Here is a 17,762-nt window from a genome sequence, read left to right on the forward strand (position 1 = left end):
AAGAAAACAGTAACACCTCAGTATGCTTACCTTCACAGATAAGTTGTACATTTCTTTTGTTAGCAGCAAGGTTAATACAGAAAGAAATAAGCTCCAGGTCAACTCGCTCATCCGGACATTCAAAAAGCATCTTCTTTAACTGGCAAGAAACACAAGCATACTTAAGTCATTAATCTTTCCAAAGCATTAGAAGAGCAATGTTATGATGTTAACCACAGTATCTTTTTTTTTTTTTTTTCAATTAATATTTAACATTTCTAGAGAAACAGTAAAGTTATAAAGGTCGAGGGCACAAAATGTATAGTTTCATTATTTGGGGACAATGACTTTTATAAAAGTGGCAGTCGCTCATGACCTGAGTTACTTACATTTTATTGCTACAACTGAATTTTTTTTATTTTCTACTTTTTTTTTTTTAAAGTTGTGAATGGGTAAACTTGTTTTGAAAGTTTAGGTAAACTTAACATAGAAAAAACACCCCACAACTTAGTACCACAGAAAGTCAGATTAATACCCGGTTGCTTAATAAAACTACAACTCTAAACAGATACTTAATTGCAGAAAAATTCTACAATTATTTTGCTTTGAGATTACTCTGCGGATAGGTAAATTAGCTCTATCTGCAGCAATGTGCTTCATTTTTGCAGCTTCCACTGCTAGCACTGATGATTTCTCAATAGTAGTCCTGTTCTTTTGGTAATGGGACAGAACAACTCAGGTTAACATAAGTATACAATCACCTATAATCCTGTTCCAACTGTTCAGTAAGCATCACTGAATTCCCGAATTATTCTCTAGGGAAAAAAACCTACGGATCGCCATCATTTTATACACCTGGCACTTGTATTACTTATTACATCACAAGCTATCTATCTAGTCTCACTTTGTTCAATATGAACATTTTTTTGTAATGGTATATCGAATATACAAACACAACTCAAACACATTTATTTTTTTTTTTCCTCTGTTTCCAGCTACAACAGACAAGTTGCAGCTTCCTCATTGAGGGGCAGCAGGACGTCACCCCATTTGCTCCTAAAACCTGCTCAGTTCATAAGACACGCCAAGATTATAATGCAAAACAGGACTGAGATTACTGGCAGTAGAAACAACTGAACCTAAAGATAAGCGGGACATAAGGTACAAAAAATGTAGCTCAGTTTGTGTCAAAAAGGGGTGGGAGTAGAAGAAAGCAACAACTAATCATTAAATATTTGTGTGCTTGCCCCCTGGTGGAAAGACAGTTTCTAAAGCATTAAAAACTGGAGAAAGCGGGTGAGCATCCCATTTAGAGAGAGGGATGAAAAAGAACAATAAAACTACAGGTATTTCACACCAAAGTATTTTACTACAGCCATTCTGAATGCTTCTCTATTATCAGATAGCAGGCTGCCACTCCAAGTGGACCGAAATAAAATAATAGTTAAAAAAATATATGTTACAACATAGTTATTAATCTCTTTTTCTGGGAGTTCCATGTATTGTTTAAAAACATGTCATTTATTTCTTCCTCCCTTTCTTAAAATGGCAGAATCATATTTCCCCAGGTTGTTTTAAGAACTTATAAATTCCCCAGTTTATTAAATCTGCAAGCCTGACAGTGAATTAACCAGAGAAGAAAGTCGCCACTTAACAAGTAGAGCATGAGCTTTGAAAAAATCACCCCCTGCAACTCTTCTGTTACAAAACCTTTAAAAACAGATTTTTAAACCCCCTTCAAATAATTTGAAGGGAAACATTCTCATTACTTACACAATACAAAATCTGTGGAAATTAGATGTTTAACAAGATGGGATTACACTGTTAATTACTGAACTACTTCTCTATAAAAACAAAAAATATATCCAGTTTCAATTAAAGCCGTTCAAATTTTAAAATAATAGTTTCGTATGAGCTCCATGTTTCCTATTATGTCTTCATTTAATTTGATTGCTTCTTGTGCCACTTCAAAAGGAAGAGTAATTGCTGCCAAATAGGAAATATTAAAATTAAATTTGTTCTGCTTTTACTATGTCCATTGTCATCTTTTACTGATTTAACAGGAAGGCAGTAAAAAGGCTGCCGCATGTGCAATGAAGAGGCAGTAGTGTTCAATCAGACAAGTCCCATATTGAGTATCAGATACCACAGACCAGGACTGAAATCACTGTGTCTAGACTCTCTGGCACCTGACTTCACTTATTTACCAGTGACCAGAGGCCAACCCCCACAGCTCTCTGCTCACATACACCTCTGTCCAACCCCCTCCCCACGCCCGGCTCAAACATCTTTGAATGATTATGCCAGAACTGCATGCCTCAGGAATCTCTCCTGACCAGCTACTCCCTAACTCGGCTGTTTGAAGTGATGCTCTGGTTTCTGAACTTCAGCAGATAATGGCGGACAGGAGCAAAGGGTGCTGTCAAGAGAGGACGTTTACCAGCATTAAGCTGAAAAGAAGCTTATAGATCAAAGAGGGGCCAAACAGGACAACCGTGGTGGAAAACATGTGGGTAGCTGCGGAGAACCTTGCACACGGCTCTGCGGTAAAATATTAAATATCGCCATGACATCACTGCCTAACCATGCCCTTTGATTGGCCAGGTTATTACCAATAAAGGCTTTTATAAGCATCTGGATGGCATTTGCACCTATTTAAACAAAACACGCATTGCTGAGGTCTAAACAAGAATGAACTGTTAATACTCACTTTTAACTGTTACTAGAATAGCACCCACTAACTCCTGCAATCCACAAGGATGTTTACCTGGGACAGCACGCGTGAGCCCTTGTCAAGCACTCTCCCTGCTCAAAATGCCAACAGGGGATGGATTTTCCAATCACTTTCAACAACAGCTAAATATTCATTATTGAGTATTTGCCAGTTTAGATGTACACCTTTCCTCAAAAGGAAACAAGCCCACAGAAGAGGAGATACTACTATCGAAAAGATAATTTGGTTTTCCAAGGTAGAATCAGATGGCAAGGAGTCCTCTTAAAAAGGTTATTTTCTTCTCCTGATACCTTTTCTGCTACCCCTGTCTTCCAGTATAACTGGCCTAATTTTGAACACTCACTAATAAAATTTAAGCTCTGATTGTCCAGCTTGTCTTTTCTGAACCTGTGAACAATTACATCAGCCACAGAAGCATCAACAGCCGTAGCTGTCCTCCAAATTTTGTAGTTATAGTCCAATTCCAGTGAAGGCAGCAGACTTGCTCCTGCTCCACCAGCTCTGTAAGCACTAGTTTGCGCAGTCACTGCCTCTCGGAACAATGATGTTCACCAAAGCTCAGAGTACGATATCACTGAAGTTTCCACAGCTCTTTACATTTTGGCACTGGGGATCTAAGAGCTATGCCAAGATTCCCTGAAAGTACATCATAAGTGAGCCACAAGACACAGTGCACGAATTCTTGTTTGGCCAGTAACTGCTCAGAACAAAGCAGGTCCCTTGTATCAATGCAAATGCCTTAACATATAGTTGCTTCTTGTGACAGTCAGCAGGATATTTACAAGACCATTTTGTACCACATATTATACTTGTTGCTTCCCCCAGTTCTCCCTTCTCTATTCTCCAAAATCCTCCTGTATTTGGAAAAAATCACCATTTTTGTCATGAGGTAATGATCAGAAACATTCTGAAAATTTTCCATGGCAACTTCGCATTCTGGATGTATTTGACCATAAAAAAACATGTTTGGCAGAAAAGAAGGCATCGTGGTGCAATTCTGCAAAAGCTACCAGAGAGCTTTTACACTTAAGAAATGCAGACTTTCTTAACTCCAGCCTCATCAGGACTGAGAAAAAGATTGGTAAGAGAAGATTTGGTACTTGTTAAAAACAAATAAACAAACAAAAAAAACATACACAGAAAACCCCAAACCCCATGATACTGTGTCTGTGTTTGGATCAAAGTCTATGACCGGAGACAAAGGGTTATACGACAAACTGTAGCCTGAAAGATCAGTGAAGAGCCTTCCATAGACTTCAAGCCTCCCATGTTGTGCATGCCTGCAGTTGGAAGAGGAACTGACATGTAGCAACGTAACACAGCTCTGCTGGTTTCCAGTTCATATCCTGTAACACTGGAGACATTGACATTTTGATACCCAATGGGATTAGAAAAGAATGCCTCCTAAAACAGTGAAGGAAATTCTTTCCACAAGGTTCCCTAAAGACCTGCTGTGCACAAGCTTTAATATCTTTCAAGCATTCCTGGTCTTCTGCAGAAATTCATCAGCACACCCGTCTTTTTACCAGTTCATTGATGCCGCTCAAGTGTCAGAAGCACTGACAGAGAACATGTCACTTACTCTTTTTCTGAGGACCATTGAAAGACAGCAAGAACAGTCAGACTGCCCCATGAGTAGGTGGTTCAACACCAACTCTGCGGCATCGTGGTCGTTCCCACTTCCACCTGTGGGTGTCAGTGCGAGCTCTGCTATGAACGAGAAGAGAGGACAGGCAAAGCTGTATCTTACTCCTCATCCTATTTAAAACCACATACCTGTGGGATACAGTCTGTGTATGCGAACATCGATTTAAAGCGATCATCCATGCTGATGTGATACAGAATACACATTGCTACTTGTTTGTAGTTTTCATTTGCTAGAAGGAGGAAAAAAAAAGCCATGTTAATAGAAGCCTGGTTTTGTAGGTATTACAAACACTTAAACAGAAAACAAACAGCACAAAAGTCCTAGCTAATAGAGGGAAAATTTAAATTGGAGATGTAACATTAATGAAAGGGTCTCGCCTGGTCTATCCAAATGAACTATGTATTTCTGCAAAGAGGGAGGAAAGGCAATGCTAACTACTCCTTCTCTCCCCAGTACCACAAAACACTCTCTCAACCCCACTCTGCCAGGAATATATTTGTGAAAGGCCATCTAGAGAAAGCCCTCATCAGTTTCCAGCTAGGAAATTCAATATCGAATGTAACACCAATTTAGCAGTGGATATACCCGTTGACACAACTAGTTTGTCTCTGTATGAAATGATAAACAATGTACCAGAGAGAAAAATAATAACTACCACTAAAAAGTGTTGTAGAAGGAATCCAGTGTCTTTCAAATAAGTCACATACTGATTGTTTTATAATCCTAAAAGATAATATTATCCTGTGGGTGCCTTTTGTGTTTCACACATTTCAAAGATGACATTAGTATATTTTCACATTAACACATACGAAAGACAAAAAGCTTCTCAAGAAAAATTGGAGCAGTTCATGTGAGTAGACTGCAAAGTATTTTACTGAAAGGTTCTATAAAACCAACTTAGTTAAACATACCAATGTTTAAGAACATCACATACAAATTTGATCCTGACTCACTGCTGAAATCTGGACTGAGCATTCTCTTGAGCTCTCCTCTAGCCCTATATTAGCAGGATACTGACTACAGACAGGATAAAACATTCATCTGACTATTTATATTAGTTAGACCAGTATGTAATAGGTCACTAACTCAGAATTTACCTGCTGTTCTTATACAACTGATCAGAAGTAGCCTACTTCCCACTTCTATTTCAGCTAAGTAAGAACATGTCTGTTTAACACTTTGGCAAAGCATCAAGACCTCAAACAGCAACCAACACAGTTAAATTTTTCTTCTGCATACATCATTTGGAGCTGGAATTTCCTTTAAGCAGCAAGGATATGATGCCTTTATCCTGAGAATGCACATTTGTGCCTTTTTCAAAATTGAATTACCAAAAAAGACCCACTAAACCCTTTTGGTAGTTGCCATATAACAGTGAAGCATTCTTTCCCATGCCAAACCTAAAAACACAGCTGACCTTTCAGATCCTTCTGGATTCCTACCTGTTTGAAAAAAATGTGACTTGTATCACAACCTTCCACACATTTAACAGCTGGAAAAGATAACACCCAAATTTGAAAGCCACTCTGGTTGTGATTAAAATAAAAGCACAGAAAGTACTATAGCTGCTAAAACATACGCACGCTGTTTTAGGCAAACAAAATGAAGCGTTTCTCATCTTTTGTGCTTCTCTTGTGACTGGTCATCCTATCTACCTATTCACTTGTAGTGACATCGTAAATACAACAGTTACACGAAAAAAAAACTTCCCATACTTACAGCTAAAGGCTTATCCTAAGCAAATATAAAAATTCAAAGAGTAAATGATACCTTCAAATTTCATGAGGCTAGGAAAAAAGAGCTGTTTGCACTGCTCTTAACACTTCTTCCTATGCCTCTATTTAAGACTCAAACACCAAGACTCAAACTTCGCTGGATTATGCAGGAAACACCATGTGAAGTAAAAAATAAGCCAGTAAAAATGGGGGAAAATTCGTTTCCTGGAACAGCAAGAGGAAAACAAACTAGAGCGATGTTGGCCCAGACCTTCAGCAGGTACGAACCGGCAGGCAGTCAACAAGAATGTTACTTTACATCTGTTTAACCTGCCCTTCATGGGGTTTTTTCATTCCTCACTTTTGCAAGCTTCATTTGTGCTATGATAAAGCATCAGCTACGACAGTCTTACATTTGGTAGCAATAGCACTTTCCTGCTATTTGGCAATATTTTCAAATAAAATGACCTACTATAGCAGCAAAGGCCTTCTGTTTCTTTGAGAATAACCTCTGCATAATTTTCTTTCCCCTTTTTTCAAAAGGCCCAGCCTGTCACAACCACCTTTCTGATGCCTAAACACCTTGGGTATCATTGCAGAATGACAGTATTGTCTCCGTTTCTGAACTACCAAAAATAATCAAAAAGACCTAGATACTCATGCTAAAGTGGGAAGAATATCTAGAATTCTGATCAATTTATCCGAATGAACTCAAAGAATTGATTTTAGTGACTGGCATTTAAATAATTCTCTTGAATTACGTTCTATAAGGCGGATTTTACGACACACAAGGCAAAGATAACTACAGTTCAAAAAGAAGAGTTTAATTTAAATTCCTTCTTGCTGTGCAGTTAACTGACCCATTTTCCCTGAACTCCTCCGTCCTACTGTCAACACAGGGAACAGAAAAGAGCTTAAAGCATCTCAGACACAGGCACTTACTGCTCAGGCTAAGCAAGAAAGAATTTTTCAACTGTGAATAAGCAGAAAAAAAACCCTGAATTCTACTAACTTGAAGATTAAAGTAAACTACAGAACTAAAACTAAAACAGTGTGCAACTAGACCAGTATTTAATGGTGCATGCATTTTAAGTTTTGTTTCATTTTAATTTCCCAGAAAGGAAGAAATTTCAGGCTGATTTAAGGAAGTTTCACTGTCCAATTTTCCCTGTGGAAGCACTTTGGTGGAAAAAAAAGCAGAGCCTCCTGATTTTTTTCAGTTCTCATGCAAAACGGTGGCAACTCATGATCCAAAGAATCAAAAGCTTCAGGAAAATCAAGAGGACATGGTTGTTTCTAAACACAGCCAGCATGATTTAATGCAATTGTTAGTTTTGTGCTCAACTAGGAAGCACACAGACTTTTGGAAAGTTGACTGGAAACAGTGCATAAGTAGTTAGTCAAAGATTAGGAAGAGAACAGATTCGACATCTACAACGTTTTAAACACAAAGCATCACCTTACAGGATGAAGATTGCATAAAAGTATAAGAAGCAACAAACTGAAAAATCCACCAAGCCAGCTGCCATCCTTTTACATAGGGACTTCACTCTAAAAAATGAATTGACACCTATTGACTTGAATATGCCAGCACCAAGCTTACTTTTTTATTATTATTTTATACTCATCTGAATGCTAATGAATAAAGCCCCAAGTCAAACATTGTTTAGAGACTTGGCTAGAAAAATCTCAAACCCTGCCCATGCCCAGTACCTGGCTGGAAAACAGCTTTCCAAAGCATGGAAGTGATACCTTTTCTATTATTTTTGACCAGTACCGAGGGCCACACATGAAAAAGCAGACACTGCAAGAAAGACTTCCTTATGACTTGGTACAGTAGGCATCAATTATTCCCCTAACTAGAAAAAGCAAGAGAAAAAAGAAAACAGATCTCTGCCAAACGTGTTCATAAAAATCACCAAAGTTTTGGTGGGGTGCCAGAAAGTTGTGGCCTACAAATGTGGGTAGTTTTGAGCATCAAACTTTTATGACTGAAGGTGGAATAGCCAAATGGCCTCAAGCAGTAAGGGCAGCCCTGGAAAATAATAGCCTAGTCATTATGGATTCTTCTGGTATTTATAGCAATAAAACATGAATCATAATGAACTCATTGGATATTAAATGTAGGGGTCACAAGTACTTTGATAGGATTTCCACAAGAATTTACCATTAATTAACCAAATAATTATTTGAAAGTGTTACTGAATTATCCTTAGTTCTTATACAGCCATTCCAGAGAAATTGGTCATTCCCAGCTGAGTGCAGTTAATGCCTTAACAAACCGGTCATTAACTGCAGTTACTGATTTTGTGGGAATTATTGTGTTATAAAATACACTCAACAGTTTATAGAAACAATACTTAGATTTTTTTTTTCTTTTCTTTTTTTTTTTTTTTTTTTGCAGCTGTATTTCAGCTGGAGCAGCTGGGATGGAAAAATATCAGGTCCCTCGGGCTGTTTTCACAACTAGTTTTCTGCAAATTAGAGAGGGAAATAAATACATGATGGGTTCTGAGTTCAAAATGGCTTCAGATTTTTAGCCTTTGAACATTAATAAGGAGCCATGTGCCAATGCCTGAATTCCATGTCTAGTTCTCACTAAGGCTGAAGATCTAAATGGTACTAGAAGCACAAGTCAAAGGAAAAAAATATATTTATTGATCATGAGATCAGGTCCTACATTTTGGTTGAGTTTGTGAGCTTAAACTGAAAAATCCCTTCATCAGCTCCGGGATAACAAAAGAGAAACCCTAAAGCTGTAAAACTGAAATGCCAATTTGAATTGCAGCAGCAGGATCCAGCTTTCAAATGCTAATGTAAAAATGAGAATACAAATTATGGACTAAATTATTCAAACATAACACTATCAGTAATTCAAGTAGCCATCATTTCTAATGGAATCATCAATGTCTCCACATTAGATATGAAATACACCCTTATTCGACTCATGTGTAAAACATTAACCACACTAGATCAAAACCAGAACACAAATGACAGTAAATACCTATTAAAATGGCAGAGTGAACCTTTATTTCAGTTTCAAACTCTAATAATCTTGAGTCCAATCTGCTAAATAATTAGGCAAATAAGAAATCTAGATGGATACGAATGTCACAAACTGAATATCAGCTCTATACACCGTCTCACACTGCTGTCAGAAAACAAGAGTTTATTCACATGTATCATACTTAGCAGCGCTCTTCAGGAAAAAAAAAAAGCAATAGAAAGGTAACTCTCCTTACTCCTAACTCTCTGCCCCACATTATTCCCTGCAATCAGTTCTGAAGCAGTCGGGTTAAGTTACTCCATGTGTGGTTTAGACACATATTGGTTTGATTTACATATGTAAATATAAATAGTATTGGATATATCCGTTTATTTTATCAAGAGAAGCTGAAAGAATTTTCAAATCTGCTCATACTCAAGGAGACTAGGCATTGTAAATAATACATTGTGATATTAATTACATACTAATAACCCCTTCTGTGCCACCTTTATGTTATTTGAACCTGGCTTCGTATCATAAGCCTAACTTAAAACCCTGATTTCACCACGGTTGGGTTTTTTTTTCCTTCCTCGAAAGAACTAAGTACATGCCACATTTGAAATATGGATAACTATTTTATTGTAGGAAATAGAAAAGAAAGTATAATGACGATCTTTAAGCCAAAGGACTAAAAAATGACTAATTTAGATTGAGTTATTTAACGTTACAGCCACGGACAAAAATGAAGTTGCACATCTGGAGCCTCACGTTCAATTTCTTTGTCTGGAATTCTGTGCAAGATAGACTGAAAAATAGACAGCAAACACCTCACTACAGTATTGCTAATCTTAGAAGACAACAAAGCATAGTCACTGGCTAGAAAACATACTGCTATATTTAGGTATGTTCTTTTTGAGGCCTGATCTTCCTAGAGAAAAAATATTTTGTTATTTACAATGTCCTACAACCATACTTGAACTCATATGAATTCACACAGAAATTGGAATATGATTTGTTTTAACATCCCATACTGAACAAACCAAAGATAAATCAATTAGAAGTTCAGATTTGAAAGAAAACAGGAGGCAATGGGATTATCCCTGAAGAAAATAAAGCTATTTCCCTTTTTTCCACAATAAGAACTACATTTTCAGTCAAGCTATGACCAAGAAAGATAGTAAGAGACAAAAAATAATTCACTACCATTATTAAAATAAACTGGAAATTAGAAGAGGTGGTTCTTAGTTTGACTCAAACTAAGAAAACATCCACTTCCAAAGTAGGTAGAAAAAATTCCACACAAAGCTGTTCTTCAAGGAGTCCCCACCAAGCTATGTAAATTAAATGCTATACAATGAAATAGAAATTTATAGAAGGACATGCATCCTTTTTGCCATATCTGTACTATATTTCACTAAACTACATCAACTGCTCCAATTACAACTACTAGAAAAGATTCAGACTTGTCTGATCTAAAACCACTCTTCCAATCTTCCTGTATGGAATTGAATGAGAATGGAAATAGGTGGAAGTTTTCCATGCTCATGGCTCTGCGGGTGCACAGCTCAACAGCAGAGCAGCCTCGGTTCTGAATGGATGGTGCAGCCATATTTCAAAATAGTACTGCTCAAAGACAGGAAAGCAAAAACAAAAAACCATAACAGGATGCTCCTTTGCTCCCTTTCACTTTGAGAAAGGTATGATTCACTACACTGAAATGGAAACTGTTTTTACCCATGTTTCAAAGTTGCTGAAGCACAAAGCTGAAGTTCAAATCTACCAACCCAAAACATGGAGTTAAATTCTGGCTGAGCTTTTGAATCTTCAGATAACAAGAATTAAGTTTCGTATTATTCAAGACATGTTCCTATGCAAGCACCAGCATGCTCTTACTGGTACAGTCTTGGAAGAAAGACAAACGATTCAATTGTATTATTCGTATCATGAAAACATCACAGTTTTGTTATTTAAAAGGTAATTCACTGATGATCTACAAGCTTCTCACAGATCTGATAGCTTTTCCAAAAAGAATAAAAAGACATTTGACGCCCCAGCCTCACAAAGGAAGCTTTTCTTTATCCAATGAGACTAGTCGCATATGTAAAATTATAACCCACCCTGTAAAGCATTTGAATGTCAAAGACCAAAGGAACAGAATATACTAGCAGTATAGTCACTATAGTGCAATAGATTTTTATGTTAGCATATGTCTTCTGCCCATCACCTCAAAGGGTCTGAAGATAATACTGTTGACTGACACAGGATTTCTCACCTTAACAACTGCAGACATAGGGAATCTGCAGTTGGCTTTCTTCACTGGAGCAGATCATCTGAGAAACTCTTAGATAAACAGCAGAAACTCCAGAGTTAAGATGTTTACACATTTCCAAAAGGGAAAGCAGACTGTAACCTTCCCCCTTACATCTGAACTTATAAAAGCCTCAGGTTCTATGGAACTTCTACACCTGCAAAATTGTTCCACATCATCCTTTAAGACGATCCCTCTGCCTGCAGGTTTCACAGGGGTTCTGGAAAAGATGCTCCTCTCTCTTCTAGCCTGGTCCTCATACAGGCTTTATGAAGATTTTACCATAGATCAGGAGGACGAGTGGAAGTGCCCCATCCCTTCTTTATGGAGCTTTTCAAGAAAAGAGAGCTGGTTACTTCTGTCCTGTTATGCTTTAGGCACCCAAATTATGCCCTATAAAGCTTTCAGATGTCAACAATTCACACAGAAGACTAGATTTACTTTTTGCTGATAAGTATTAATTTGCTCTTGCAATATGCAAAGAAACAGAATAATTCAATTAATTATGCAGTGACATGTTGTAAGCTCCACAACAGACCTACAAGCTCAGGGAAACCTTCCCATTCATCAGTTGAGTGAATTGTCACCAACTTGGCTCCCTCATTTTTGATGGCTGCCATATCTCCACTCCTGTCCTTGCTGCTGTCCTAGGCACATCTATTTTCAGCCAAGACCCATTAAGTTAATTTTGTTACACCAAAGTCATCCTCTTCATTAAAAAAAAGCTAACAACACAGCTAACTACACATGTGCTGGTGAGCTGCACACCACAGCCATGAGCTTTTACTCACCCGAACCTGAAAGGCTGAGTGTTCAGATAACCAGGTTCCACCTGTAACAGCTACAAAATGGAAAACAACTTTGTTTCCAACTCCTGACAGTGGTAAAGGAGTCAGAAAAATCTTAGACAACAGCCCTCAAAAAACTTATATAAGCTTACATGTTATGAATTTCAGTTATTCTTTCCTGACCTCAATAACACAAAGCAGGGATCTGGTGAAGGCTTTTACTTTAAAAAAAATAGTTGGGATTCTATTTTTCCTTCATACACAATATTAGTGATATTGATGCCTCTCTACTTTGAGTTCTGTATTTCTCAACATCAGAAGGCAATTTTCTTTAAGAATACTGGGGTTAGTTCTCTAATCCATAGTTATCTAAGTAAGTGCTGGGTTTTTAAGACACATCATGCACCCAACACTCTCTTTAAGTCAGTTAGACATGCTGGGTTTATTTGCAGATCTAATAAAGATGTAGAAGTCGAATGTTAAGACATGTTTCTGTTTTGTGTTTCTTTTGGTAGGGTTTTGTTTGTTTGTTTGGTAGTCATGGCTTGGGTTTTTTTTAAGCCCTGGCCATACTCACCACAAATTATAAAAAACCCTACCATTAAAATAAATCCCTTAATAATTACTGCTTTCCAACAGACTGGTCCCTGTACTTGAACTGTTACTTAATGTGCTTCAGCCAGCCTCTACTATAAAGGAATGGAGACACCCCAGGCAATATTCACACAAGTAGTATTGGAACCAGCTGCTGCAGAGCCACCTTAGGAAAAAAAGGTTTCTCAATTTAATTGGGAAAACAGGAGGAAGCATAAATTTTACTGCCATTAATAACTTCAAGCAATCCTGATATGACTTTACCTCACTCTGATGGCTGGACATGTGCTTTTTGTTAGGGTCTTTGCCACATCTGACCTCTATTGTTTGCTCACTTGATCAGGTAAGAAAATGTATGTTTCTTTATAGGATAAACGAGCCCTGTTAAAGTCAGAAAAAACACTGCAGTAGCCTATAAGAAGCTCCAATTTTCAACAGATGTGTGAAGCTCCATAATAAGTTCATTAAAAAAAGGCCAAGTGAACTCATAAAGAGAACACTCTACTTTAAGCCTTCTTAAAAGAAACTTTCATAAAAGGAATAGAACATTAAAAACCCACAGCAGTCCGTTAATTAGAGAGCAAAGTACTTATTGGGTTTTTAAACAGCAGTCAACATATAATACAGCTTGGCTGCATACCGTATTAAGATTTGATTGTTAAGAAACCCAACATACAACTGTCTGGTAATTCTTTGATTACTCATTAAACCTAAACTGTAAAGAATGGAAAAATATTAGAGGAATTTCAGCACTTTCCAGAAAATATTTTAGATAATAAAACTCTCAAAAATTCTATCAATGAACCTAGTGAAGGCAGACTCTTCAGTGAGGACTAACTCAGACTGTAAACGTTACCCTCTTCTCTGGCTGTCTCCAGCCTAAATAAATAACTTATAATAGAAAAGTGTGACCTACTTTGGACTTTGCAAATTATTGCACAGCCCTTAGACTTCTACAAAAGATCAGTTAGCTTGGAACACCAAGAAATTCAGAACATCAGGCCAGGATGCTCACATTAATAAGGCATTTCGGCTCAATACATAGTGTGACTAGCAAAACGGTACTGTTGCTACTTGGGACTGATCACATCATGTTTCAGAGTGTTGTATAACAAACACTTGTCTGCTTGGCTGAACACAAATCCACAAAGCCAATTTTCTTTCAGTCACTGTAGTCTGTACTGAAAAACATAACCCAAGATGTTCATCACCACCTAAAACCTTTTTGAGACTGAACATCTTGGCACTGTGTAATACTTTCACAGCCACGTGCACAACCCTTCTGCACTCCATGCCCCATTTGAGCCTGATTTGCAACTACTACTTTTTTGTGACCCACCCAATTTTCAGCTCACCAATACCTGTGTTCAATCAGCCCTCGATTTTTCAAAGCAGCTAGTAATTTTGAGCAACCAAGAAGAGACACTTGAGCCTGACTTCCAAGCATCATGGGTTTTCATTCTTTAATCATAGTTTGCACTGGGAAGTGAATTAAAGGAAATGACATTTCAAGACAACATGCATCAGTATATATAAGAACTGCCCAGCAGCTCAAAGGGATGAATGCACACATCATAGAAAGAAAAAACGTTTGTTCCTTTATGCAGCACCACAGTTCCCACTGCAACAGCTTTTGCACTATTTCCTACCATTAATGTCCTTTCAAGGGGAATAACTAACTCATGGGTGGACACAGAAACCCCAGCACTGCCTGCCACATCTGCATAGTGCCAGCAGCTCCTTCTGAACAGGGGTCCACCAGGAAGAGTTTGCAGGCTCCGTAACACACACAGCAGCACTCAGCTGGTTCTGCTGTACAAACTGCCTGCTGTTCTCATGGAGAATGGAGAACTATTTGTCTCGCTTCACAAAGGGTAAGAAACCACTCAGACACAGCACAAAATAGCACCCTTATTAGAAGAACGTGAGTCACAAGCTGTGCATATATTTAAGAAGGCTATACTAAAAATTTTGTATTTGGTTTGGCCAGTTAACTGAAAAACAAAGTGGATTTGGTCCAAACAAGAAGTGAGGGGTTTTTACTCTTCCTTGTAGACAATGTTTTCTTCTGTTTGCTGCCAGGGCATTTACTTTAGAAACCAGTCACACATCCAGGGGAAGAATTATGAAACAGGATAACATTTCCTTTCTGTCCAACAGTGGAAGAGCAGCATGCCCAGAGATAAAGGAAGGATGCGAATCTGTTTTCTTGAAGTTCAGCTCTACATTTCCCTTCTTCTCTTTCCCCCCTTCACTTTCCACAAGTGAAAAAACTAACCACCAAACTCTAGTTCATTTGGAGCAAGTCACTTCTCTACTCGGCTTCACTTGAATTATGTCATGCCAAGCAAAATGAGAGGACTGCAAGAACGAAGCAAACCTCCACAGAATAGTCTATAGCGTGCTGCTTGGGTATCTCCTTCAGAAGTCATGATTAGAGGGCACTGGATCTGTGTTACTGTTAGAGAATCTATTTCCTAACAGTTTTCCACATTTCAGGCAAACATCTAGTTTAAACCACTTGGTGAATTCACATGAATTCTCACCTTAATCCACTGAAGCCATTCACATACACTAGCACATAAGGCATTCACACAGAGAATAAATAAAAAAAGATCACTCTGTAAATAGAATTTTTAAAGTATTAAAGCAAAGCCACAAGTACAAAAAAATGTCCTCTGCCAGGCCCTGACTCAACAACTACAAGGTTTTCTTAAAGAACTGAAGTCACACAAACCAATAAAATCTCTTTTCAGACTTCGTTAAGCAGCTTGAGTATAGAAAAACCTGAATACAGCAGGCTATATCTCACAGGTCTCCACAGCTCTGCTCCAGCTTCTGATCTCCAGTCTGAAGCAAGTTTTCCCTCAACTGCACCCAATTCTTTGAGATTCAGAGCATAACAAAGATCAGCTGTAGTTGATTAACTTGGGTGCCTGGAGGGAGCAAGAGGAGTCTTGTCACATACAATACTTCAGACTTGTGAAGAAAAGCCACGAAAAATAGCAAGCAGCACTGACTGGCAAAGCTACATGGGGAACCAGACATTGGCATTATTAAAAAGAAAAGGCTAATTAAAATGGAAACCAAGACTAAGCAGAATTTTTCATATCCATGCTTTCAACAGCAGCCTCAACACTCTGGAGTGAGATGGAAAGAAAGAACATGGTCCTCCTCCAACATATCCATGCCATACTCAGTCCATCCCCTCCGCTTCCAGCCTCCACCTACATTTAGAGTGTTCCTGCTCCCAGGCCACCAAGTGTTCCTTGGGAAAGCAGCACGTCTCCCACAACTGTGGACTGCAGCCATCTCAGTGCTCAGCTGTAAACTGCCACCTTACAAATCCTATCCTTTAATTCTTTGCAATCTCAACTCTCCTCTTAAACACCTACTACACTTAATTTATCCTCATCTCGAACCCATTGCTTAAGACTCAAAGGCACAGCATGCACAAATGTTAAATTTCAGTAGGCTGAGTCAACAAACTTGACCTCTTGGCATTAGGAGCTGCATGGTAACTTGTCAACAGCTGTTGAGGTGTGTTAGCACTTTAAGTTAACCTGAAAGTGTAAGCCAAATGGTACTGACTTGAATAATGTGTGTTTAATACCCAAGTAACCTGTACAAAAGGGGCATCCAGCACATGATTATTATTAAGGTTGCAGGCATTCCTGAGATAGGATACATAAAACCATGTATTAGAGAATTATTTGCATCATCCTATCAAAAGGGTCTCACAAATTACAGGGCTGGCTTAAGAAACAAGTAATACACAATATTTCTACCTACATTTTCTAACCAGCCCATGGATCCATACAGACTGTGAAGCTTCTGGAAGTACTAGTGGAACTCACTGTAGATTACCCTTACAGCCACTTTAGGAACAGACTGCAATTTTAGCAGCCAGTTCTGAGCTAAACAGCCTTTCATGAAGCCCTACTTACGAGCCTAGGAGAATGGCATTTGAAAAGAAATTCTCTCCACATTAGAATCAGACACTAGAGAGCAGATATTTAACTGATGAGTTTAGTCTGACTGTAATATTAAATGGGGAATTTCTGGGAGCAGGGACTTCTCAGTGATTTGTGTCATGCCATTGCTTGGAGTGACAAGTACCTAGAAGCCTTAGACAGTAGTGCCAGCTGCTCTACAAACAAATAAAAGACAAGCTTCTGCTCTAAAAGGCTTGCAATCCAAGTTGAATCAGACTATCTAGTCAGATCCTCTCTCAAACGAGAGAAAGCGTATTTCTTGACCAGCCTCTACTTCTCAGTTCACTGCCAAATAACATTGTCTGAAGGAAAAAAAAAAAAAGTATAAAGAAGAGGGATTCCAAATGCCATTTTTCTTCTTCCTCCTAGCTCAGCCCAGAGGAAGATATCAAGTGCAAACATGGTTGTGGGGCAGGAAGCATAAAAAGAACCGACTCATTTCAGGATATATTAGGTAGCTGTTCTACTAATCATCAACAGGATTAAGGCTTCCAAAGCAGTCTAAGTTTTCATGGTATTAACTTGTGTACTAAACAGCAATAAGGCCATGTTGAGGCTGAATGTAAAATTGAGAAGGCAAACAATCCTGAGAGACAATACAAAGCTACGACAGAAAGCTCACAGATTTACTGTTGCATTCCACTTGTTCCATCACATCTGGATACACCAGCTGCACTGTATTTAGTACATCCCAGACCCAACGGATCTCAGAAAGCTTTAACAATGTCTTGCAACAGTGTTTCACACATTAGGGCTCCACAATACAAGATCCTCACTTCCGACTTCAAAATGAGGGCTCAGCAATTCTTATAGACAAATCCTGCTAAACATTTAGTGTATCTACCAGAAGGGCCTCTAGATAGTATCAGCCAAAGAACACAAAAGGAACACAAAAGGAACAATAAAAAACTCCCTCCTGAGAACTCCAGCATACAACAATGATCAAATTGGACAATCCTCTGCATTTTCCCAAACTCCTTATTGTCTCTATTGCTTTCCCCTATGGACAACAAAA

At 38.3% G+C, this 17,762-nt stretch overlaps 1 protein-coding gene across 2 annotated transcripts in view; it reads right to left on the reverse strand.

Moving 5' to 3' along the window:
- The window catches only part of KIFAP3 (kinesin associated protein 3), a 71,024-nt gene that overhangs the window by 37,942 nt on the left and 15,320 nt on the right, over positions 1–17,762 (reverse strand). For both annotated transcript variants that reach the window (XM_065071052.1, XM_065071051.1), the window contains exons 11-12: positions 4,490–4,590; positions 31–139 (exon numbers count right to left, since the gene is read on the reverse strand). In XM_065071052.1, coding sequence (XP_064927124.1) covers positions 31–139; positions 4,490–4,590 — 210 coding nt within the window. The remainder of the gene's footprint in view (positions 1–30; positions 140–4,489; positions 4,591–17,762) is intronic.

The sequence above is a fragment of the Columba livia genome, chromosome 8 (assembly GCF_036013475.1).
Source record: "Columba livia isolate bColLiv1 breed racing homer chromosome 8, bColLiv1.pat.W.v2, whole genome shotgun sequence".
Taxonomy (NCBI): Eukaryota; Metazoa; Chordata; class Aves; order Columbiformes; family Columbidae; genus Columba; species Columba livia.